This window comes from Notolepis coatsorum, assembly GCF_963971535.1.
Source record: "Notolepis coatsorum genome assembly, chromosome: 18".
Lineage (NCBI taxonomy): Eukaryota > Metazoa > Chordata > Actinopteri > Aulopiformes > Paralepididae > Notolepis > Notolepis coatsorum.
Window position 1 is genome coordinate 69,429,744 of NC_140182.1, and position 25,789 is coordinate 69,455,532.

The 25,789-nt window shown below is 46.5% G+C and overlaps 1 protein-coding gene across 4 annotated transcripts in view; it reads right to left on the reverse strand.

The window, feature by feature from the left end:
• mef2aa (myocyte enhancer factor 2aa) overlaps positions 1-25,789 on the reverse strand; it is a 185,979-nt gene that overhangs the window by 52,126 nt on the left and 108,064 nt on the right. For all 4 annotated transcript variants that reach the window (XM_084335430.1, XM_084335428.1, XM_084335431.1 and 1 more), the window contains one exon: positions 11,127-11,330. In XM_084335430.1, coding sequence (XP_084191556.1) covers positions 11,127-11,330 — 204 coding nt within the window. The remainder of the gene's footprint in view (positions 1-11,126; positions 11,331-25,789) is intronic.

The window sequence follows — 25,789 nt, forward strand, 5'->3', positions numbered from 1 at the left end:
TGCACACAAAAGAGCAGTGAAAAGTCAATACTTTGCATTGGCTGTAGCCCAGTTATTTACAATGGCAGGGGCATCGGTATTCGACTCGAATTGGATCTCCAAATTGGATTAAAGCCTCACATTTCATGAGATTACTTTTTAAAGTGTTGACTTCATGTCAATTTATTGCACATGCAACACTAATTAATGCTAGAGCACAGATGAGACACCAAATGATGCCTGTGAAGTCGCGACTGTTTCTGCAGGAATCTTGAGGAGACAGTGGTCTTTCTGTGCCCAGGCTAACGGTGTTAGAGCAGTCAGAGGTCATAGAGGAGCCGGAGCGAAATCTTATTACCTCCAGCGGTGGAGAGAGGAGGTAGAGTACGTATTATTAGATTAATCTAATGACCAACGGCAGCATTTTAATCTGTGGTACAAATAGAATTCAGTGAGGAATACAACAATAGCAACTACTAGGGCTGTCCCGAATACCATTTCTTGGGCGATTATGGGGGAATAATTGAAGCGTCACTCTTCCCGTGCGAAGGTTTCAATGTGGTGGGTAAACGAGGGCCATGTGGTAGTAAAGGTTTTCTGAAAGTTCTTATGATCGTCTGAGAAGAAGAGATTTTCAGAATGAATGTTTGAATGAATAATTGTTATTTCTATAAACTACCGTACTTCTTATGCTGATGTGGGCTAATTTTGGAGTATATTTTTTTTGGAGTGGAGTTGTTAAAAAAAACATTATTTCCAGGAACAAAAGCATTAATTCCGAAAGTTACATTGTTGATGCTCGACATGTCTGAGTTGTTTTGACTTAATAGCGAATGTGAGATAATCCAACAAGGGAGCTACTGTAGCTGGCTGCTGTTATTGCTAACAGGTAACGCTAGTGGAGCAGGCTAACGTAAAGCAGTCATACATCACTGATGTACACTGTACAATTTGCTTCAGCAGTCCAGAAACAAAAAACAATCCAGTACACTGTGCTCAAACCGGTTTCTACTGCATTACTACTGTAATACTGTACCTTATTCCATTTAGTACAACACTGACATGTTGAATATGGCTTATTTACTAGCAAATCTTTTACTGGTGGGCATACAATAACTGATCACTATGATACAAGGAAAGGACAGTAATGCCATACTGTAATAACTCCAAGTGGCAAAGGAAAAGATAAGTACATTTAAATATACCGGAAGATCTTTTGTCTGTCCAAAGAAATAGAAGCATTTTAAAGGTACTGTAAGTGGTATTTTATTTGTTAAAATAATAGCTCTACATTACAACAGCCATCACTGTTTGGTCAGTAACATGCAATCCAGTTCCTCCACTCTGCAGTGAACACAAAATAAATGTTCTGGTATCCCGTTCTCACTTCATCCAATCAGGAGAGAAAACTCTACACGACCAAAATGGTCTGACAAAAATAAGAAATAAAAACAAATATGTGCTTGAAACAAGTAAAATGATCTGAAAATGTATTTTGAGTTTACTGCAATGCGGAGGGACTGGGAGACCCATGTTACTGACCAAACACTCTATATCAGTGATGGCTGTCGGAATATAAAGCTATTTAACACTTATTTTAACCAAATAAATACCACGTACATCACCTTTATGGAATGTGTTAAACCTATTAAATCAAAGGACTAAGTCTGTCAAAAAAATTATAATAATAATAATAAATAAATAAAAAAAAGAAGCTTGCCATAAGACAAAAAATGTGGCCCGGAAGTGCTGCCAAGTAAAGGTTTGACATATTTTGAGAAACAGATGGGAACAAAAACACTGGTAACCAGAGAAGAGAGCGCTGCCCACAAAGAGAGATTTCAAGCAACAGTTCACCTGTCGCCTGGAGTGTTGTTGGGGTTAAGATTAAGACCACCACACACACACACACACACACACACACACACACACACACACACACACACACACACACACACACACACACACACACACACACACACACACACACACACACACACACACACACACACACACACACACACACACACACACACACACACACACACACACACACACACACACACACACACACACACACACACACACACACACACACACACACACACACACACACACACACACACACACACACACACACACACACACACACACACACACACACACACACACACACACACACACACACACACACACACACACACACACACACACACACACACACACACACACACACACACACACACACACACACACACACACACACACACACACACACACACACACACACACACACACACACACACACACACACACACACACACACACACACACACACACACACACACACACACACACACACACACACACACACACACACACACACACACACACACACACACACACACACACACACACACACACACACACACACACACACACACACACACACACACACACACACACACACACACACACACACACACACACACACACACACACACACACACACACACACACACACACACACACACACACACACACACACACACACACACACACACACACACACACACACACACACACACACACACACACACACACACACACACACACACACACACACACACACACACACACACACACACACACACACACACACACACACACACACACACACACACACACACACACACACACGCAGGCACACAGCAACTGAGCCTACTGCTTTGGTCTATGAGCCAAGTTTGACACAAAGTCCATAGCCCCTCTACTGGGTTATCAGACTGTGGCCCAGGCATCCATCTGTGGAAAACATGGAGCCTGTTCTGCAGCGCCACCCGGACCAGCCTTTATCTACAGTACAGATGGTACTACTGAGCAGGAATGTGACCTTTGATTTGGCTCCTTGCGTTGGAATAGGAGCGTATGCCGCTGGCCGGTGAAATCCAGGAGACGGGGATTTCGCCTGCTCTGTCTCCCGGAGCGAGCAGATGAGGACATGATTGTTTGTGTGACAATTATTAGTTTAATGCTATTTTTAATTTAGATAAGTGTTCACGGCAAGTGTCCTCGTGTGAAGCCCTCGCCAGATGGAGAGAGGGGAGGAGGAGCAGGAGCAGGAGGAGAGGGAGAGGGAGAGGGAGAGGGAGAGGGAGAGGGAGAGGGAGAGAGAGAGAGAGAGAGAGAGAGAGAGACAGAGAGAGAGAGAGAGAGAGAGATGGGGGGGGGGAGGAAGAGGAGAGAGATAAGAGCGAGAGGAGAGAGAGAATAGGGAGGGGAGAGATGGAGGGGAGAGAGAGAGCGAGAGAGAGAGATAGAGATAGAGATAGAGATAGAGAGAGAGAGAGAGAGAGAGAGAGAGAGAGAGAGAGAGAGAGAGAGAGAGAGAGAGAGAGAGAGAGAGAGAGAGAGAGAGAGAGAGAGAGAGAGATGCAATGTCTACCAATCATTATCCATTGCGGGCCTCCTCATCATGTACAGTACAAGGAGCTCTACAGCTGGAGAGGAGAGAGACATCAGCCTGGTGCAACCCTGTGACTGAACAGTACACCGAACATTTCCTCACATTTAGCTCCAGAGATAAACGGCGAGCCCTTGGTCCAGCCCCCGTGTCATTTACAGTTGGAAAATAAATGCAAATGTGATACATCACAAGAAACCATCCAACTCACCATCTTCAAATAATAATGTTGAAAACAACATTCTCCCTCTAAAAATAAATAAATAACTAAAAGAGTTATACAGCTCCTCTTCTGAGGTACTGGATTAAAGAAATGGACGTCGGGGTTCAGCCGCGTACAGTAGAGAGAGCCCTCTCGGCCTCTAACGCTCGCCCCACTCTCTGTGGCTGAACAGCGGGCCGTGCGGGCAGAGTGTTCTGCTGTGGAGGGGACCGCGCCGCTTACTTCTGCTCTGGTTCTTCACTTCTGAACCGTGACCACGTAGCCGGCAGGCAGAGGGGGATTTGCGCATATCTGCACAGATGCTGGCCGAGTGAGCAGGGACAACACCACATTGTTCTCGCCTTCCGTGCGGCAGGGCGGCCTCCTTGCGAGCAGCCAGAGGGGCTAAGTGGGAAAGGAACAGATCACTGCTAGTTTGTCCTGAAACACGTCGGCCTGGCAACGGACCATCGCTGCACTCCGCGTAGACATGTTGTCCCCCTGCACACGCCGCGTGTATCGACACTGACGTACATCAACAGACCACAAGTAGATATAGCTGAACATACCTGCATACAATCCTTCTATATACCTACTTATACACCTGCATATAACACATATAACTCTGTATGATAGCATGTACAATAATGCTGTGTACATATTGTGGCGGCACGCCACTGATAAAGGGATGTTGCGGCGCAAGAAACGGGCTCCACGTCATCCGGACAGAGGGGAATCCCGGAAGTGACGGCAAGTGGCAGCCGCAACGCGTTCACCCGCCGACGAGGAATTCCGGGCTGGCGAGACAAGGCTGACACGTCACGTCTCAAGGCGAGGTGGCCGGGATATGGCGAGCGGGGCAAGGCAGCTTGGCCGATTGGAGCGTGGAGCGAGGAACGGGCACGATAATAACGTTTCCTTATTTCCCCGTTCCCCACATATGTCCGTAGCGGACAGAGTGGACGCATTTAGGTAGATGTTTAGTACTGACGGAACACACACATGCGCAGCACTCGGTTCACACACACCTCACATGCAAACATGCCAGACACACCCACTAGTTGATTAGAACGGATAAGATACACCTGCGCATAATTTGTTGTCACATCCCACGTGCACACACTGGTACAACACCCTACATTAACACTAGAGAGAGTCATGTTGAGCGAGTTGGAGTGTGTTGTTGTAGAGAGAGAGAGATTGTGTATTCAGAGTTTGTGACACTGAGAGGTATAGTGGAAGGAGAGGAGAAAGCGAGTAGGTGATCGTGTGTGACCCTGTACTGGCTGAGATTCCCCCTTGTGTTCTGACCCTGGACTGGACGACTAACCTGAATTGTTCACAATTGTGAACAATTCGTTACAATATATATATATATATATATATATATATATATATATATATACTGTATATATATTCTTACCATATATACTGTATATCTATCCACCTGTCTGTACATTACCTGCAAATAATCCATTTTGCACACTATATCTATATCTGAATATACCTACATCCTTCTATATACCTACTTATACACCTGCATACAGTATAACAACTCTGTATGATAGCATGTACAATAATGCTGTATACACCTGCATACAGTATAACAACTCTGTATGATAGCATGTACAATAATGCTGTATATGCTGCATATAGTATATATATATTTATCCACATCCATCTTTACATACCTGCATAATCCTTTTTACATATATGTAAATAATCGATCTATATCTCTGTACATATCCCTGCAACTCTACTCTTACTAGTTACGCTGCTGGCCAGTATGACTACTACCATAGTGTCTTTATACCTGTATCACTGTACATATTAATACTACAACTCTGTATGCATCTGATTAGCACTATTACTGAGTCAGTAGTACTACTTTGTATATTTTGTACCCAGTTTAATCACCTGTACATTGTATATTGCTGTTGCACTTTATTGTCACATTTGCACTCGGGCTGGACGACAAACCTCTTTTCATTGTACAGTACGTGTGCTGTACAATGGCAATAAATCTAATCTAATCTAAAACAAGTAGATCGGGCACTGTAGGGAACGGTCTAAGTGTTACTTGACAGGCAGCGAATGAACCTTAATGATACCTATGAGTCAGTGGGAAGCTGTTCTATGCCTCGGTTAAAATAGGAAAGGCTTCCCGAGTCACGACAGAAACAAACGCGGGGTTACTGTTACATAAGTGTGGAGTATATCCATGTATTTTTAATGCAGGTGAGCCCCTGCTCTGCTCCGAGGGCCCCTGACGGAGGGTTGACTGCGTCGGGGCCGCTGGATGCCAAAGCACTCTTTTGCAGCTCTGCCAAGCAGGTAATTCACAAGCAGCAGCAACATGAATAAAAGATAACTGGCCACAGCTGACTTCTTTACACTGTGTGCAATTTCACTCATTCTTCAAAGTGGAGGACTTTTCCCAGGCACACGCTTTTTGGAAGTGTTCATACCCTAAGCCGTCAGGGTAGTCCATATAGGCCTCTAAAGACTGAGAGTCCTTTCAGCACACCTAAAAAGTGTTTTTTTCTTTTAGATATTAGAAGCAGAAAAGGGAAGCATCATGCAGAGTATGCTAGAAGAAGTCAGTTTGGGGGGCGTGACATATTCTAAATTATGTTGCTAAGCAGTATTCATGCTTCACGTCCCCAGTGTCTTCCACTAGCATGGTTCATATGATGCTAACACATGCTAACATGTACTGTTTCTATACACACCAGCCCGTCAGCTAGGCTTCTTAAAAAACATGGACTATTCCTTTAAATGTGTGACATCTCTTTGTTGGGCAGAAGTAATAACAAGGTAGGTTTGGGTGGACAAGTGCCAGTATAAACACTAAAGAATTATGACGCAGCAGAGCAGTGGTCTGTGTAAAGTCTGCATTGTCAAGTGAAAACACCTCTTGTCAAAATGTGAAACACCAAAGATCCAGCCTGTGTCTACTTTAAATATTGGCTTTGAAAACAAATAAGCCACTTTGTATCGTCACTCGTCAGTATCACATTTTTTTCTCGACCAAGGGGCACAAATGTGTTTGTTTTTCATTTAGTCAGAGTGAAGACACTCTGTCGGGAAACCCACAAGTGCGTCAGCAAAAGACATTTGGATCAGTTTGGATCCTCAGTCATCCTCGTTTACTGTTCTCCGCGGGCTGCTATGACTCGCGGCTCGGCCCTCTGTCGGTGCTCAGGCACGTAGCGGAGGTAAGGCACCAGGTGCTCATGGAGTTCAGAGTGGATTTCACAACACTTCATAATAGGGATATATCAAAATATGGTTGTGGAAAGCGGAGGGGTTAAGAATGCACTTGGTCAAATCATCTTGGTTGATACAAATGTTGAACTTGACGTTCTCTGGCCAGGAGAATTTGGTCTCTTTTGCGAGGTCGCCTTATAACCTAATCTTACACGAAGGGAGGGGGGCGGGGGAAGGATGAACAGGTAGGAGGGTGAAGACCGGAAGGAGAGGGTACAGGAAGGGGGAGGGGGGTGCTAACAAAAGGCCTATGAAAGGAATCTTCCACAATATGTTGTCTGAGCCCCAGCAGGTAGAATACAGTATCTCTGGGGAAACAGGCTGGCTGCGGTGGTGAGACAGCCGTGTGTGCAGGGCCCGGGGCAGAGATAGGTTCTCCATGTCCGCTGCTGAACTCAAGAGGAGCTGGACTTATCAGGGAGTGCAGACCTCCTGTGCCCTATCTGAGTGGTTACTAGAAGGAAACTGTTGGCTGCTCCTCACTCTCCAAAGTCTAAAAACGATCTCTGCATGTTCAGACGGGGCATGAACTGGGCCCCATGAGCTTCATCTTCCCCTATTGTTCCTGTAATATAATTTATAAAAAAAATAATATATATCGTATTCGATTTTTGTTTCCATTTAGTCGTCATGCCAATTCTCTGTGGGCGTCACGGTGCTGGTTGTTGCGTTACCCTCTGTCGGTCTGGGGAGGGTGTAGACTACCACATGCTGCCCTACTGTCGGTCAACGACGTAAACTCCATGATCAAAACTGCAAAAAAGAATTTCATCAATGACAAAACTGAGGAAAACAAAAACAAACCACGTGAACTTTGGAAATTACTCAATAATCAACTAGGATGCAGTAAAAAACTTAAAACCAGATTCTCAAACATAAACATAAAAACGGACAACACGCTCATCACAGACAAGCTGGATGTAGCCAATTACTTAAACATTTTCTTCACAAACATAGCCACAACACTGGTAAACAAACTACCCTCCCACTCAGGGCTTTATGGGGTAGAACACATAGTAGCTTACTACAAAAACCTAGGGGTCCGCAAGGACGACTTCAAGCTGGAAATGGTAACAACAGATGAGGTACTCAATAAACTGAGCGCCCTCCAACCTAACAAGGCCACTGGCCACGACAACATCCCTTCCAAATTCCTCAGAGACTCAGCAGCCGCCATCACCCCAATCATCACACACATAATAAACCTCTCCATAAAACAGGGACACGTCCCCAAGGACTTCAAAATTGCGAGGGTGACCCCTCTGCACAAAAAGGGCAGCAAATTAGACCCAGGCAACTACCGCCCTGTTTCTATTCTCACCTCCATCTCGAAAGTCATGGAAAAAATAGTCTACGAACAGGTCGAAAAGTACCTAGCGGAAAAAAATCTAATCTACGAATTCCAATCTGGCTTCAGAACATCCCACTCCACTGACACATGCCTTCTCTATTTGAATGACCACATCAAACAAGAGGTGGACGCAGGCAAATACTGCGGCATGGTCATGCTGGACCTACAAAAGGCCTTTGACACGGTCAATCACTCCATTCTGATTGACAAGCTAAAAGCAATTGGTTTTGATAGTCTATCAGTGAGCTGGATGCAATCCTACCTTGAGGGGAGGGAACAGATGGTGGAGGTAAACGGTACCCTATCCCCCCCCCTCACAGTGAGCTGTGGTGTTCCACAAGGAAGCATACTAGGACCGCTACTGTTCCTAATTTATGCAAATGACATGTCGTCAGCTTGTGACTGCAACTTGTTCCTGTTTGCGGATGACTCAGCCCTGCTGGTCTCTGACAAGAACAAGTTACAGGTTGAAAAAACCCTCAGCTCGGAACTAGGCAGAATCTGCATATGGCTCGCTGATAACAAACTATCATTACACATGGGCAAAACAGAGTCCATTCTCTTCGGTTCAAATAACAAACTCAGCAAGACCGACGGCTTCTCAGTTACAGTGGGTGACAATATTGTCACAAGAAAAGATGAAATTACCTACCTGGGTTCCATCCTAGAGGCTAATCTCTCCTGTGACAAAATGGCATCCAATGTAATAAAAAAAGTCAACCAACGAACTCGATTCTTGTACCGGATCTCCTCTCTGGTAAACAAGAATACCCTGAAGACTCTGGCAGGAGCACTCATTCAGGGGTACTACGACTATGCTTGCACCTCATGGTACCAAAGCACCTCAAAGGCGCTAAAAACAAAATTACAAACATCTCAAAACAAACTGGTCAGACTACTGCTTGACCTTACTCCTAGAACCCACCTCACCCCTGCCCACTTTGACAACCTAGGATGGCTTAGAGTAGACGACAGAGTACAGCAACTTGCAATGGGCCTGGTCTACAAGATACACTACACGACCAAGGTACCCATGTACATGTCAAAATACTTCCCAAAGGTCAGTGAATACCACGATCACAACACCAGAGGGAGCTCCACAAATCATGTTAAACCCAGATTCGGCTCAAATAAGGGACTAAACACGTTTCGCAATTATGCCACATCAATGTGGAACGCCCTACCCAAAGCTGTAAAGGAATGTGGATCACTACCCACTTTCAAAACCTCTCTCAAGGGACACCTACGGGAGACTGCAATTCAACACTGGCCCCTGTAAATATCCTAACCCAACCCCCTCCAATGTACAGTCATTTACCTAGTATGGTTTTGTCAATAGTCCAATGTACAATTTTGTTTGTTTGTACAGTGTCCCCCCCCCCTCAATGTACAGTTTTGCTTGTATATACAGTGTGCCCCCCCCCCCCCCCCCAACCACCTCCAATGTAGATTACCCAGTATGGTTGTCAATATCCCAGTGTACCCAACCCCCCCCCCCACCCAACCTCCTCCAATGTACAGTTTCTACGTCAAATGTATATACTCCCTTTTCCTGACTCCTTCTGTATCACAAACAGTACTGTATTTGCAAATCTGGTATGACATAAATGTATAGATGTAGCAGTACTGACTATCTGTATGTCATGTATGTCATATATGTCCTGATGAATTGAAAATGGGGGACCCTGATGTAAACAAGACGAAAGTCTTTCTCTGGTCTGCATCCCCTTAACAATTGTGTGTATTGAGCTGTACTGTATTGTACCCATTCTGCAATCTGTTAATAAAGTTTTCAATCAATCAATCAATCAAACTGTTGGTCTGGGGAGAGTGTAGACTACCACATGCTGCCTTACTGTTGGTCTGGAGGAGAGTGTAGACTACCACATGCTGCCCTAATGTCGGTCTGGGGAGGGTGTAGACTACCACATGCTGCCCTACTGTTGGTCTGGGGAGGGTGTAGACTACAACATGCTGCCTTACTGTTGGTCTGGAGAAGGGTGTAGACTACCACATGCTGCCCTACTGTTGGTCTGGGGAGGGTGTAGACTACCACATGCTGCCCTACTGTCAGTCTGGGGAGGGTGTAGACTACCACATGCTGCCCTACTGTCGGTCTGGGGAGGGTGTAGACTACCACAGGCTGCCCTACTGTCGGTCTGGGGGGGGGGGTGTAGACTACCACATGCTGCCCTACTGTTGGTCTGGGGAGGGTGTAGACTACCACATGCTGCCCTACTGTCGGTCTGGGGAGGGTGTAGACTACCACACGCTGCCCTACTGTTGGTCTGGGGAGGGTGTAGACTACCAAATGCTGCCCTACTGTTGGTCTGGGGAGGGTGTAGACTACCACATGCTGCCCTACTGTCGGTCTGGGGAGGGTGTAGACTACCACAGGCTGCCCTACTGTCGGTCTGGGGAGGGTGTAGACTACCACATGCTGCCCTACTGTCGGTCTGTGGAGGGTGTAGACTACCACATGCTGCCCTACTGTTGGTCTGGTCACAATCGGCGAACACACCGCCGATTGTGTCCGTAGGAACGTCTGACCGAAGTACTGGAAGTACCGCTAACGGAGATTGAACCCGGATCTCTGCGGTGGTAGGAGAGCGCTTAGACCTCTACACTACCCAGACGCCCCTCATTAGTCATCTTCTATTGACTTAAGAAGAACGGTGAGGAAAAATGTGCTCTGTGATTAATGTGGCTTAAATAAGAATATAACCGTGTTAAGTTTGCACAGTTTTTTTGCACAGAGAACATAAAACAAACTGCGTACGGTGAGGGTGGGAGACTGAAGGCTATGGAGTTCAATTTCAGTTTTCTGCCCCCAATACAGTGAGTAAGTGACGCCGACTCACCTCCACGATGTCCGAGTTGGTCCTGCTCTCGTGGGGCTCGTTGTACTCTGTGTATTTCAGCAGCACCTTGTCCATGTCCGTGCTGGCGTACTGGAACAGCTTGTTGGTGCTGTTGAAGATGATGAGGGCGATCTCACAGTCGCATAACACGCTCAGCTCATAGGCCTTCTTCATCAGGCCGAACTTCCTCTTGGTGAAGGTAACCTGTGGAGAACAAGCGAATGGCAAAGCTGGTCAGTAAAACATGGGAAAACCATTTCCCTCATACCTTTATTTATTTTTCTCATATTTCTATATTCAGAGTTGTTTATATAGTTTACAGTTAATTTCTTCTCATAATTGTATATTCAGATACAATTTTATTGCCTATATTTATGTCTTTCTACTATTACCCTGCCCATACCTGTACCTCCCCTCCCCCATGCTTCTATGACGCCCGAATTTCCCCAAAGGGGATCAATATCTTAATATAATTTATTATTTATAAAAAAAACTCTGTGCAAGTGTAATGTCAATATTGGGTTTGTCGTTATTAGATAACATGCCACAGCTGACTGTATGCTATGTTAATCTCCCTCTCTTTTTCTTTTTATAATGCATATTTTAAAATAAATAACAGTTTCATAAAATCAGACACAAAATAACAGAAAATCCAAATCACTGCAACAATCAATGAGACAATGACCGATGGGCATTATAATATGCGTTACCCTCTATTCATCTGACCGATGGTGCATTATAATATGCGTTACCCTCTATTCATCTGACCGATGGTGCATTATAATATGTGTTACCCTCTATTCATCTGACCGATGGTGCATTATAATATGTGTTACCCTCTATTCATCTGACCGATGGTGCATTATAATATGCGTTACATTTCGTTACTTGCTTCGCGTTCTGCTCACTATGGGATATTACCACGTTACTTTGAAAGATTCCGCTACATGCACTTTACACTTGTTCGGCCACGCCCCTGTCCTCCTATATGCATATAGTCGAGGGGTGAGACCATACTTCCGCCCCCGTTTATTTCACTTCAGGAAGTGCTTGCTATACGCACACGGCAAGCAAGTGGCATTTAGCTTAGTTAGTTTTTGTGGTTGCTATTTTTTGGATCCCAAGAATGGCATCACCACCCGGACCTGGGAAGTTTGCCGGCGCCAAACGGCGCAGAGTGTGGTGCCGCTCGGAAGCCACCGAGCGCCCCTCACTCGTGAGAGAGGTAGCTCCGGCGTCGACATCAAACGGATCCCCGACAAGAGCAGGCACGTTCTCTCTGATGGTGGATGATTGCGGCACAAGCTCTCCGCCTGCTTGCTCCCGCCATTAAGAGCGGTGGTGAAGTGAGCAGGGCGGGTGGTCGGTAGTAGGAGGAAGAGTACGCGGGCCGCAGGGTTCAAGTCCCTCCTGTTTCTGCAGTAATGCTGGTGCCGGAGTGGGCCCTGTGCCCCCTACCATCACGTCCCAGAATGTAGCATGGAGGGGGCAGGGGTTTTATCTTTGATGCCTCGCTGGCGAAATCAGGGTTCAATTAGAGCTCCGACCCCAAATGGCGAGAGGCCTGAGACGCTAGGCATAAAAACACGGAGTGAGAGATGGCAGTTGGAACGCACCTCGAGGAGGACACGCCACACACCGGGAGCAGGTAAGGGGGGAACGGCCTGAGAGGCTGTATCCCCCCCCCCCCTTTTCCTTCACCTCTCTCTCCCTCTGTTTTTTCTCTCTATTACAACCTAAACCCCCATATTCCCCTAAAAAAACTATGTTTCCTTCAATAAAGAGGCCCTCTTAGGAGTTTTTATTTTTATTGAAGCAGCGTGTAAACGTTTCACTGAATGTGTTTGTGTATACCTTGAGCGTGGAGTATGAGTGCAATGGGGCAATTCTTGCTTGTGAATAGGAGCCGCTGGCCTAGGGGCGTCTATGCCAAATACAACGCAGATCGGTTTCCGGGTTCCTCTGATTGGCCACTAAGCCCACGTGAACGCGCGCTAGCACGCCCCCCTTATCGCCCGCTGCCGCGCTGTGAAGCAGAAGAGCCAGCGGGGCGACGCGAGGCGGTAGTTTCAGCAGCAGCGGCCGTCTTCTTCCGAGGCGGCTAATAATGTCATGTATGTTGTGTATGTCATAAATGTCTATATGAATTGAAAATGGGGGACCCTGATGTAAACAAGATAAACGTCTTTCTCTGGTCTGCATCCCCTTAACAATTGTGTGTATTGCGCCGTACTGTATTGTACCCATTCTGCAATCTGTTAAATAAAGTTTTCATTCATTCATTCATTCATTTCTCCCCCACTACTCCCAAAAGTAACACTAAATAGATAAAGTACAACAACGCCAGACTCAAGAAACTGTGTTCCCTTTGGATGTGTTCTCATAAACAATGTTTGTTTACACTGCACACGACACTCGAGGCTGCATGGGTGTAATCTCTCCTCTAGCTATATCAAAGAGGTTGCGTTCAGGAATCGACGTTGTGATGTCCTACGGATCTTCCTCTCTAAAAGCCCCACGCAATACAGCATGTCTTGAATGTTCAGGCAGGAATTCACCGCAAGAAAATGTGTTGCTAATCTTTGTTCAGTACAATATGATTGGAAAAATAAGCTACATCTGGAATGAATAAAGTGATTTTTTTTAACTGTCAAGGGTACCAGCGTCTTTTTCTCCAGTAGCGCAACTAATATCCATATCAGTTACATGTTACTCAATGTTTGTGAGCATGGTTTGGAGATATTCACAGTAATTGTTAATTCAGTAAAGTAGTCAGATCTACTCTTTATTGAAGGTACTGATATGATATGATTCTACGATTAATACTACAAATGTAATGGTCCTCAATGAGTATAACAATTACACAAAACATTAGCTTTATATCAGCCTTTCTGAAAGAAGAAATGGTTTCTTTATACATAGTCCTATATATATAATTTGAAATAAAAAAATACCATGTTCCTTAGTCCTGTATTATGATCAAACAATTACACAAAAATGCATCCTATATATGCCAAAACATTCAGAAATACCCAAATGATGCGAGTTTGTTTTTTTATGACATGCACAACTACAAGCTTTTAAGAACACTGACATAACCGCTGAATATCACTGAAATCCAAGTTAATGTATATCTTAGAAGTTCTTTGTTTAATCGTACAAACAGCCAAAGCTGTCATGTACTGTATGTTGTGTATGTCATAAATGTCGATATGAATTGAAAATGGGGGACCCTGAACAAGACACACGTCTTTCTCTGGTCTTCACAGCGCGGCAGCGGGCGATAAGGGGGGCGTGCTAGCACGTGGGATTAGTGGCCAATCAGAGGAACCCGGAAACCGAACTGCGTTGTATTTGGCATAGACGCGGCCTGGGGCTCGCGGTTGGTGGCTAGCTCGTGTTGTGGTTTTTCTAAGCGCTGGCGCGTGCAAGCCATGCATATGGCCATGGGTCGCGTATTTTGGGTATGCATTGTACGAAATAAACAATGGGGGCCCGCTATCTTTTCTGATACAGTTAAGGTTGGCGGGCAGCATTTTCTTGTTTGTGAAGAGGGCCATGGGATTCATGTGAATGCGTTTTTTAAACAAACGTAGACCCTGAATTCGCGACTGTTAATTTACTACTGTGTATTTGGCTTTTCAAAGCAATGTACATCAGCACATGGCCAAGGGCACTGCCCCTCTCTTCATCCCATGTATGTTGTTGCTTTACGTGGTAAAGTGAAGCATGGCGGGCGGCACGTTTTTTGCTTATAAAATGGAGCCGTGGGATCTCGGGTGGACACATCTTTTAAACAGACGTGGTCCCAGATCTGGTCTGGTGGTTAGCTGTTTGGCGCAGGTCGAGCTTTGCTCTTGTTACCTGTCGGCCTGGGTTAAGGGATCAACCTCCTCTCTTGGAGTGCTTGTTTCCCCGGTATGCCAGCTGACCCCACGGGATTATGGGGAGAGCCTCCTCAGAGAGCTTTGGAGCCTCCTCCTCAGGGAGTTTTCAGAGCCTCTTCCTCAGGGGATCCTCACGGCGTGCCAGGCAGAGAAGGGCCTTCACCTGTTGTGCCCTGTCCAATGTGCTGGCAGTGTAAAGGGTGGTGTCATGAGTAAACGCCTGGAGAGGTCTCGATGCCATGGCCTCGTTGACCTCACCAGGTCCCTTTTGTCAGGTCCTGGCTCCTGGACTCGGCAGTAAGCCTGCCTTGAGTGGTCCATGGGGCTGGGACCTCCTCCACGCCCGCTGCTAAGGCTTCGCCTGCGGGTCAGGGTTTGGAACCCTCGACTATATACATATAGGCAGACAGGGGCGTGGCCGGACAAGTGTAAAGTGCATGTAGCGGAATCTTTCAAAGTAACGTGGTAATATCCCATAGTGAGCAGAACGCTCGCAAGAAGTCATGTAACTAGGGTTATAGGATAACCTTTGTTACCCTCTATTTATCTGACCGATGCTGCATTATAATATGCGTTACCCTCTATTCATCTGACCGATGCTGCATTATAATATGCGTTACCCTCTGACCGATGCTGCAGGAAATGTGCCATAGAAACATGTAATTCAAAAAAGAAATACTACTGAAAGCCACTAGCTGCTCAACAGCTGTACTGACCAACTAGTGCCGTCGCTAGTGAACAGCATAGTGAACAGTAGGCTACACGTGGAGAATCTGCAGTAAAAAAAAAACGTATCACGCAGGCATCAGAACACCTTTTGGCCAAGGTGAGAGAAAACTGCACCGGTCCTAGTATTACACCCTACAGCAAAGAGCACAGTGTAAAAGTGTGCGTCTGGTTATCAGGCCGGAGGTCAGACAACGCGGGGGTTAAGAGGCGAGGGGCGGTGAGCTGAGTCAGTGGCTTTGGCAATAACAGGGGTCCGTGCATTACTTTAGCCCCCTGACTCCGCGCGCGGAGAGCCATCTCTGCGGCGGCGCGGCGAGAGCCCTGTAACCCGAGCCCACAGATGGGACTGCAGGTCATACATCACTCCTGTGGAAACACAACCCTCTCTGCAGAGTGGCTTCATGTCCTGCGTCTCTGCAGCGTTGTCTCTGTGGTCGCTCTGGCCCCTGTACACATGTCATTATGTTACATCGCCTCTATTGCAGTATGCGCTACGCTCCTCTCTCGCTCTAAAAACATCGTTTTGCGTTGGAGGGGAGCACTTGTACATGTTTCTTCCCTCGGTTTAGCTACATATTTCCAGGAAATGTATTTTGAGGATGTGATAATGTGCTCTTATGGAAGCTTTGGCCTCATCGTTGTCACTGGGATATAGCCTATATGTGTTTAGTCTTTTACTCTGAGAACGCTCCATGTAAAGTGCACAGTATACAACATGCAGTGGGTGCTGTGAATACGCTGGTAAAAGCTGTGCTCCAGGCCATGGAGGATGTGTCTGTATTCTCTACCAATTTCACTGACCTACTAAGAGAGGAGCTGAGCAGATGAGCTGGCTTTGTTCAACTTTAATTGGTCACAGCTTGCGGCTACCCTCATTTAAAGTGGCATAATGCAGTATAATCCTACGAGTTGTATAGCGACTATGTGTATCCACTCGGCCCAGTGAGGTCAGTCCCACTGTGAAAAATGAATAAAAAAATCGGCCACACTACAGGTAATTACACAAGGCCATTATCTCTGCTCTAGACATGCAGGAGCCTTTCCCTCGTGTCATTTTCGGTGTCAGGTGAGCTCATACGACTGACCAAAAATACCAATATGGCGTTTCTCGAAAATGACAGAGTTTAAAACGCAGGACTGGCTAAGTCTAATAACACGTTGGCTTGGAAAACTCATGACACATGAAAGCCTTTGAGCGACTACAGCTGGGGAGGGAAAAAAAGAAAGCACTTGTAAGGTATTTTGCACGTCATCCTGAGAATGCTGTGAATGTGGATTGCTGCGTGAAGGCAGCCAAGGGTATTATGCTCTCTGGACCAATAGAGGGCTTGTTTCTACCCCGTCCCTCTTGCTACACTGGCAGAACTACGATGCCCTGCTCCATCTCAACGCTGCTGCCCGCCGCCTTGTCCGCTCTCTCGCTCGTTTGCACACGCTTACATGTTTGTTTATTTGCTTAGCCGACTGGAAAGCAGTGGCGGCCATGACAGGAAATGATTAACAAATTGTATGCTCTTTAGCAGATGAGTGTGGCTGTTAAGCCATGTCACCTTTCAGCAGGAAGCTGAGAGTGAGGCACTGAGCCGGGACTGTGTTCCACCTGACTGCGTGGCAGAGTGCTGAGTGCAGGGCTGCTGCTGCTGCTGCTGCTGACCCTGTCGCTTCATGTAGCCCCTCAGCCCTGAACACTGAGCCCTGAACACACTGAGGACTGAACACACTGAGCCCTGAACACACTGAGCCCTGAACACACTGAGGACTGAACACACTGAGGACTGAACACACTGAGCCCTGAACACACTGAGGACTGAACACACTGAGGACTGAACACACTGAGGACTGAACACACTGAGGACTGAACACACTGAGGACTGAACACACTGAGCCCTGAACACACTGAGACTGAACACACTGAGGACTGAACACACTGAGGACTGAACACACTGAGACTCAACACACTGAGGACTGAACACACTGAGGACTGAACACACTGAGGACTGAACACTGAGCCCTGAACACACTGAGCCCTGAACACACTGAGGACTGAACACACTGAGACTGAACACACTGAGGACTGAACACACTGAGACTGAACACACTGAGGACTGAACACACTGAGACTGAACACACTGAGGACTGAACACACTGAGCCCTGAACACAGTGAGACTCAACACACTGAGGACTGAACACACTGAGGACTGAACACACTGAGGACTGAACACACTGAGGACTGAACACACTGAGCCCTGAACACACTGAGGACTGAACACACTGAGGACTGAACACACTGAGCCCTGAACACTGAGCCCTGAACACACTGAGGACTGAACACACTGAGGACTGAACACACTGAAGACTGAACACACTGAGACTGAACACACTGAGGACTGAACACACTGAACACACTGAGGACTGAACACACTGAGGACTGAACACACTGAGGACTGAACACACTGAGGACTGAACACACTGAGCCCTGAACACACTGAGGACTGAACACACTGAGGACTGAACACACTGAGCCCTGAACACACTGAGGACTGAACACACTGAGGACTGAACACACTGAGGACTGAACACACTGAGCCCTGAACACACTGAGCCCTGAACACACTGAGGACTGAACACACTGAACACACTGAGACTGAACACACTGAGGACTGAACACACTGAGGACTGAACACACTGAGGACTGAACACACTGAGGACTGAACACACTGAGACTGAACACACTGAGGACTGAACACACTGAGCCCTGAACACACTCAGCCCTGAACACACTGTGGAGTGGACTGAACACACTCAACCCTGAACACACACAGCCCTGAACACACTGAACCCTGAACACACTCAGCCCTGAACACACTGTGGAGTGGACTGAACACACTCAACCCTGAACACACTCAGCCCTGAACACACTGTGATCAAAGCGCCATCACACAGCCAGGTGCTGCTCAACTTGCCTTTAGAGGGGAGGAGAAAGTGTTCTTCTATGCTAATTTACCTCTAACTGGGATGGAAAATCGGCCATCATCTACTCTGCTTCATATGTAGGGTTGGGGTATCATTAAAACTGTCTCTATTCCGGTGCCAAAACCAATGCTTTAAAACCATGCCAGTTCCTAAACAGTCAGTGACAGAATCAATCATTTTTATACCATGAAAACAATGAATCACCAATTTAAACTTGGTGAATGTCTCGTTCTATCAGAGAGCCGTCGGCATAGTACCCTGCCTCTGGAAACTAGCCTCTCAGAGGCAACACATGGCCGCGCCACACTGCTTACAGTCTGTTCCATTATTATACTTAAAATGTAGCCATGAAAATTGCTAGCAAAACTGTTTTCTGCTTTACTTACTCATAGTATTAGATTCTAGTGTTTGATTTTGATTTGATTTTAAATCTTTATTTCGAACATGTAAATACAAACAATATAAAATCAAACCAAATCATTGATCTCTATGAAATGGAAAAAAATATATAATAAACAAAAACAAAACATAATTCAATTTACATGTTCGAAAAGGAGTGTTTATTGTACCCTTTATTGTAATGTATAATATAACTGATATACAGACATACAGACCCTCCTCTGCACCTTTGATCACACTACCTACTTGCTCAGATGTGTATATTCCTATATATTCATGTGTATATTCAGAGTTAATTATATTGTTTATACACTGCCTATTTTTACTTTTCTACTGTAATATAATTGTATTGCCTGTATTTATGTCTTCTACTATTACCCTGCCCATACCCTCCCCTCCCCCATGCTGCTATGATGCCTGAATTTCCCCAAGGGGATCAATAAAGGAATATCTTATCTCATCTTATCTTAACCATTCCATTCAGCGGACATATAATGCGCAAGAGGACATGTGATCGATCCAGCACCACTTGGTTGTAACCCGGTTGCCGCGGTTCTCGCCACCTAACCATATTAAGTTACTCCTGTGCATCAGTGTTACAGCTATGGCTGCTTGTTCTTTTTCTTCATTATATACTGTTCATAATTATGTTATTCTCCTCTCCTTTGCCTTCTTGTACAAAAAATAAATAAATAATAATAATAATAATTTGTTCTTGTTATTGGCTCGTGTCAATCTTCCATTTTTTCGCTATAGTGTCTGACTTACAGTATGTCTCTGATCTTGTTTTGAATTTATTTTCTAGACCATGTTTATATGTATTTCGTTCATATATGTTTATGGACAATGGGATGGGAGTGGAACTTTGTACAAGCCCTTTGGGCTTCGTTCCCTCCTAGCACAATTTTTTTTTAAATAATGTGCTAAATAAATAAAATAAAATAAACGACCCCTATTCGTATGGCGTCGCAAGAGCGCGGCAGCCTCCCTGGGTTGGTTTACGGCTCAGCGCACCGGAGGTCAGAGCTGACAGATGTGTGGACGTTTTAGGTTCCACCTGCCCTCCGCCTCCACGTTTTCTCCGGGGTGACTGGTGAAAAAGCCACAGACATCCTCGCGGTCGCGTGGGAGGCGCGCTGGCGGAGCCATCGCCGAGCTCACCGCGTCAAACGGTCCCACAAGGATCCCAGACGTGGGTTTTTAGGAATTCGACTTGTACTTACGGCACAGTAAAACTACTATCATTATGTACATCTCGTTCCCCGGCTAATTCATGTAATTCACGACGGCGGCTTAAGCGCCGGTCACGTCGTGAGCGATGCTGAACTCTCTGTACACGTTATACGACTGTCAACGTCCAGCCGTGAGTGTCTCGAGGCGACAGGAAGAGAGTCTAAACACGTCTAAACATTCAATAAATTACCACGATTACAACTTTTCCAGACTTTGATAAGGTCATTATAACAACCCACACAATTGTAGCCAGACGATTCTATTAGCATTTCTTCAAGTCTGAGCCAGGCTGAAAACTGACCTTTTCAGATGCTCACGGGTGCTAATTCTGTTGTTCCGTCAAACTTTCTCCAACCCCCCCCCGTCACCCAACAGTTATGAGTACTTTCTGTGTTTACAGCCCAACTGAACACTTTGTCCACTGCATTACAGCACAGTTAACAGAACCACTGCAATACAGCACAGTTAACAGAACCACTGCATTACAGCACAGTTAACAGAACCACTGCATTACAGCACAGTTAACAGAACCACTGCATTACAGCACAGTTAACAGAACCACTGCATTACAGCACAGTTAACAGAACCACTGCATTACAGCACAGTTAACAGAACCACTGCATTACAGCACAGTTAACAGAACCACTGCATTACAGCACAGTTAACAGAACCACTGCATTACAGCACAGTTAACAGAACCACTGCAATACAGCACAGTTAACAGAACCACTGCATTACAGCACAGTTAACAGAACCACTGCATTACAGCACAGTTAACAGAACCACTGCATTACAGCACAGTTAACAGAACCACTGCATTACAGCACAGTTAACAGAACCACTGCATTACAGCACAGTTAACAGAACCACTGCATTACAGCACAGTTAACAGAACCACTGCATTACAGCACAGTTAACAGAACCTCAAACACTTTTTTGTTCATATAACCAACTTTCTTTCCTTATCGTCTACCATGTTCACGTCTGTGTCTTCTGTGCTCTAATAAGTAGAATTTATATGTATAGCACCTTTCACAGATACAAGATCACAAGGTGCTTTGCAGAATTAAAAGCAAAAGCGATAAACCAGACGACACAGTAGCTAACAGTATCGAGTGAGAGCAGATTAAAACGAGCTAAAACTAGTTGAAACAGGACAGAAAGACATGACCATTGTGGAATTTCCTTTCACCGCCTTTTGTTAACACCTCCCTCCCCCTGTACCCTCCTTCCTTCACCCCTCACCTGGTCATCCCTCCCCCTGTACCCTCCTCCCCTCACCCCTCACCTGGTCATCCCTCCCCCTGTACCATCCTCCCCTCACCTGGTCATCCCTCCCCCTGTACCATCCTCCCCTCCCCTGGTCATCCCTCCCCCTGTACCATCCTCCCCTCCCCTGGTCATCCCTCCCCCTGTACCCTCCTCCCCTCACCTGGTCATCCCTCCCCCTGTACCCTCCTCCCCTCACCCCTCACCTGGCCATTCTTCCTCCTGTACCCTCCTCCCCTCACCTGGTCATCCCACCCCCTGTACCATCCTCCCCTCCCCTGGTCATCCCTCCCCCTGTACCCTCCTTCCTTCACCCCTCACCTGGTCATTCTTCCTCCTGTACCCTCCTCCCCTCACCCCTCACCTGGTCATTCTTCCTCCTGTACCCTCCTCCCCTCCCCTGGTCATCCCTCCCCCTGTACCCTCCTTCCTTCACCCCTCACCTGGTCATCCCTCCTCCTGTACCCTCCTCCCCTCCCCTGGTCATCCCTCCTCCTGTACCCTCCTCCCCTCACCCCTCACCTGGTCATTCTTCCTCTTCTACCCTCCTCCCCTCACCCGGTCATCCCTCCTCCTGTACCCTCCTCCCCTCACCTGGTCATCCCTCCTCCTGTATCCTCCTCCCCTCACCTGGTCATCCCTCCTCCTGTACCCTCCTCCCCTCACCTGGTCATCCCTCCTCCTGTACCCTCCTCCCCTCACCTGGTCATCCCTCCTCCTGTACCCTCCTCCCCTCACCTGGTCATCCCTCCTCCTGTACCTTCCTTCCCTCACCTGGTCATCCCTCCCCCTGTACCCTCATCCCCTCACCCCTCACCTGGTCATTCTTCCGCCTGTACCCTCCTCCCCTCACCTGGTCATCCCTCCTCCTGTACCTTCCTTCCCTCACCCCTCAGCTGGTCATCCCTCCCCTGCCCTCTTTTCCTCCCAGATAGCTTATACGGTGACCCCACAGAGAGAAGGGGGGGGTGCTTGACCCAATTATCCTGGCCAGAGAATGTCAAGTCCTCTACCGAACTCCTAACCTAAATTGTATTTGATTTACAATGTTTTAAACAACTAAATTTGTATCAACCACAATGATTTCATCAAGCGCACGATTAACCTCTCCGGTTCCACCACAATACACACAGGTGATAAAAGATACAATACTGATGAATGACGCCATTAGTGAAAGGTCTGTCTGAATGAAAATGCTTTTAGCTGGCTTTTAAAAGAATGACAGGATTCTGCAGATCACAACACTAAGGGAAGGGTGTTCAATGCGGACTCTATGTAACATTAACTCATCCATTCTACACTCATTGCACACAACATCCACATGCACACACTCACTTTAAACATTCACCTTAACACATTCATTGCCAAAAATGACATATTACATTTTTGGGCGCCAACCGTTCAGTGCCAAATACGAGATAATACGTTATTGGACCGTTTGATCTTTTTACTTTGATCCCCGCTCTACAGACCTGCTGGGAGCGATCTGTATCATTTAGGCATGTCCCCACACATTAGAACTGCATTCTGATCGACTATCACCAGGTGGCAGTATCGTCAGTGTCTGAACTGCAATGGCTTGGATAGTCAGCTTCACTTTCATTTTCTCCTCGGTTAGTGGCCCCTCCTTCTGCTGGGACAGAAATGCACAGTGCTCGCCTTGGAATTCCATTGCATTAGCGTAACTATTTGACCATCGAAACGTGTATAGACATATACACTGGTAATCGCGATGGCGATGCGATCACTTGGAATTATTCTTATTGGAATACCTTCCGTCTAAGGTAAGGTACATTCTATGTCTATTTTACCGGATCTGAAATGTGTTTTTCTAACGATCACAGTCCTGTGTTTCACCAGACGAAAAACATGCCCCCCCCCCCTTGGTGATTTTGTGATGGTACATGGCATATACCTTTGATTTGGGAGTATTTGGAGTTTCATGGGATCAGCCAGAACGGTTTGGGCGTATTGCACATAATGCGTTTATCTTGCGATCTATGAAAAAAGACTGGATTATCTGGAGATGCGCGATGTTTAGCGCGTAATAAACTACAGCGTGTGAAAACAAACTATTATTCCCATCTTGCACTACAAGTAACGTTTGTCAAAATGAGCCACACCATGTCCCCACAGCTGTAATACAGAACACACACACAGCTTCACAAACATAGTGAAACGACCGCGGAAACGACTATAAGGCTGGCACCCTCATAACACAACGCGCAAAGAGCGTGGCAGTCAAATTGTTAAAGATTAATTTTAAACACTTTTTAACATTACACAATATTTTATGTATTTATTCCTAAAATATTTTAACTACCTCTTCTACCAAATTTTTACATTTTAGCTTTGTATATTGTATATGTTGTATAGTGTTTGGTCTTTATTATTTTACTTGTTACTGTATGAAGCACAATCTCACGGGGCTCATACAGAACCAAGTATTTCAATGTACCTTATATGTGACAAATAAAACTTCTTTCAGGTTTCAAAATGTGCAAAACACACATGCGCGCACACACACACACACATATATACACACACATGCTCACACACACACACACACACACACACACACACACACACACACACACACACACACACACACACACACACACACACACACACACACACACACACACACACACACACACACACACACACACACACACACACACACACACACACACACACACAACACACACACACACACACACACACACACACACACACACACACACACACACACACACACACACACACACACACACACACACACACACACACTAGACCTGTCAATCAGAGGCTCTATCACTGTCTGTCCCTGGGCGCAGGAGGCCGACGTGACAAACAAGACATGTGGGGCGGAGGCCGGGGTCAGGGGTCAGGGCAGAAGGACGCCCGGCTCACTGACACCTTCTGAGGGGCGAGGAGCTGCCTTATGAGCGTCTCCGTGTCACAGCTCTGACGGTCCCGTGGCAACGCGGGGGCTTGGGCATGCGAGCGGCCTGGCACCAGCTGGCAGAGTGACCCAGGCCCTGTGGCTGTGCTGTGCTGCCCTGGCTGTGCAGTGCTAAGAGTGCATGGGGCCCTCCCCCCCACTGCTGTCTGCCCGGATCAGCTCTCCGCGATCCCTGTGTAGTGAACTGAGGGGGCCACGAGCCTCCGCCCGCTGGCTGGGATCGACCTTGGAACCTACAGTAGCTGGTCCCGATCTTCTGTGATGGAGGAGATGACATTGGTGCGGTTCGTAAAATAATATTTTCATTTATGTCTGGGTTAAGATAAGATAAGATAAGATATTCCTTTATGATCCCCTTGGGGAAATTCGGGCATCATAGCAGCATGGGGGAGGGGGAGGGGAGGTACAGGTATGGGCAGGGTAATAGTAATAGAACAACATAAATATAGGCAATGAAATTATATCTGAAAATAAATATATGAGAAAAATAAACAGTGTAAACAAACGTGCAGATGAGGGTCTGTATGGCATGCCCTATCGTTTAATTATACGTTACAATAAATTCATTAACGAAAAGAACGCAGTAAAAAGACAATGTTTCTCATTGCCAGTGCTGGCGGTTGGCCGGTTGGTTGATTTAATGATGGCAGAGATCAACGGGAGAGATACTGCGCCGATGGAACTAAATGATTTTGACTCATCTAATGGTTTGAGCTTTTATCGAAGAACAGGAGCAGACCACGAGACAGGAGTGGAAACACAAAGCACCATTCTGCGTTTCATGTCATCATTATGAACAGTAATATTCCGTTAGCTCCTTGTTACTCCTGTCGGAGAATAACAACCTTTCACACTGTAGAGCTTTGAGGAGCCTGGGAGGACTGAGAGAGAGAGAGAGGAGAGAGAGAGAGAGAGAGAGAGAGAGAGAGAGGAGAGAGAGAGAGAGAGAGAGGAGAGGAGAGAGAGAGAGAGAGAGAGAGAGGAGAGAGAGAGAGAGAGAGAGAGAGAGAGAGAGAGAGAGAGAGAGAGAGAGAGAGAGAGAGAGAGAGAGAGAGAGAGAGAGAGAGAAGAGAGGAAGAGAGAGAGAGAGAGAGAGAGAGAGAGAGGAGGCTCGACGAGAGGCGCGCGGGTGCTCGCGCTGCTGTTCTCCCCTGCGAGAGCGCCGAGACAGAGTGAGATAAGAGAGCGCGGGGGTGCTGTGTTTGTA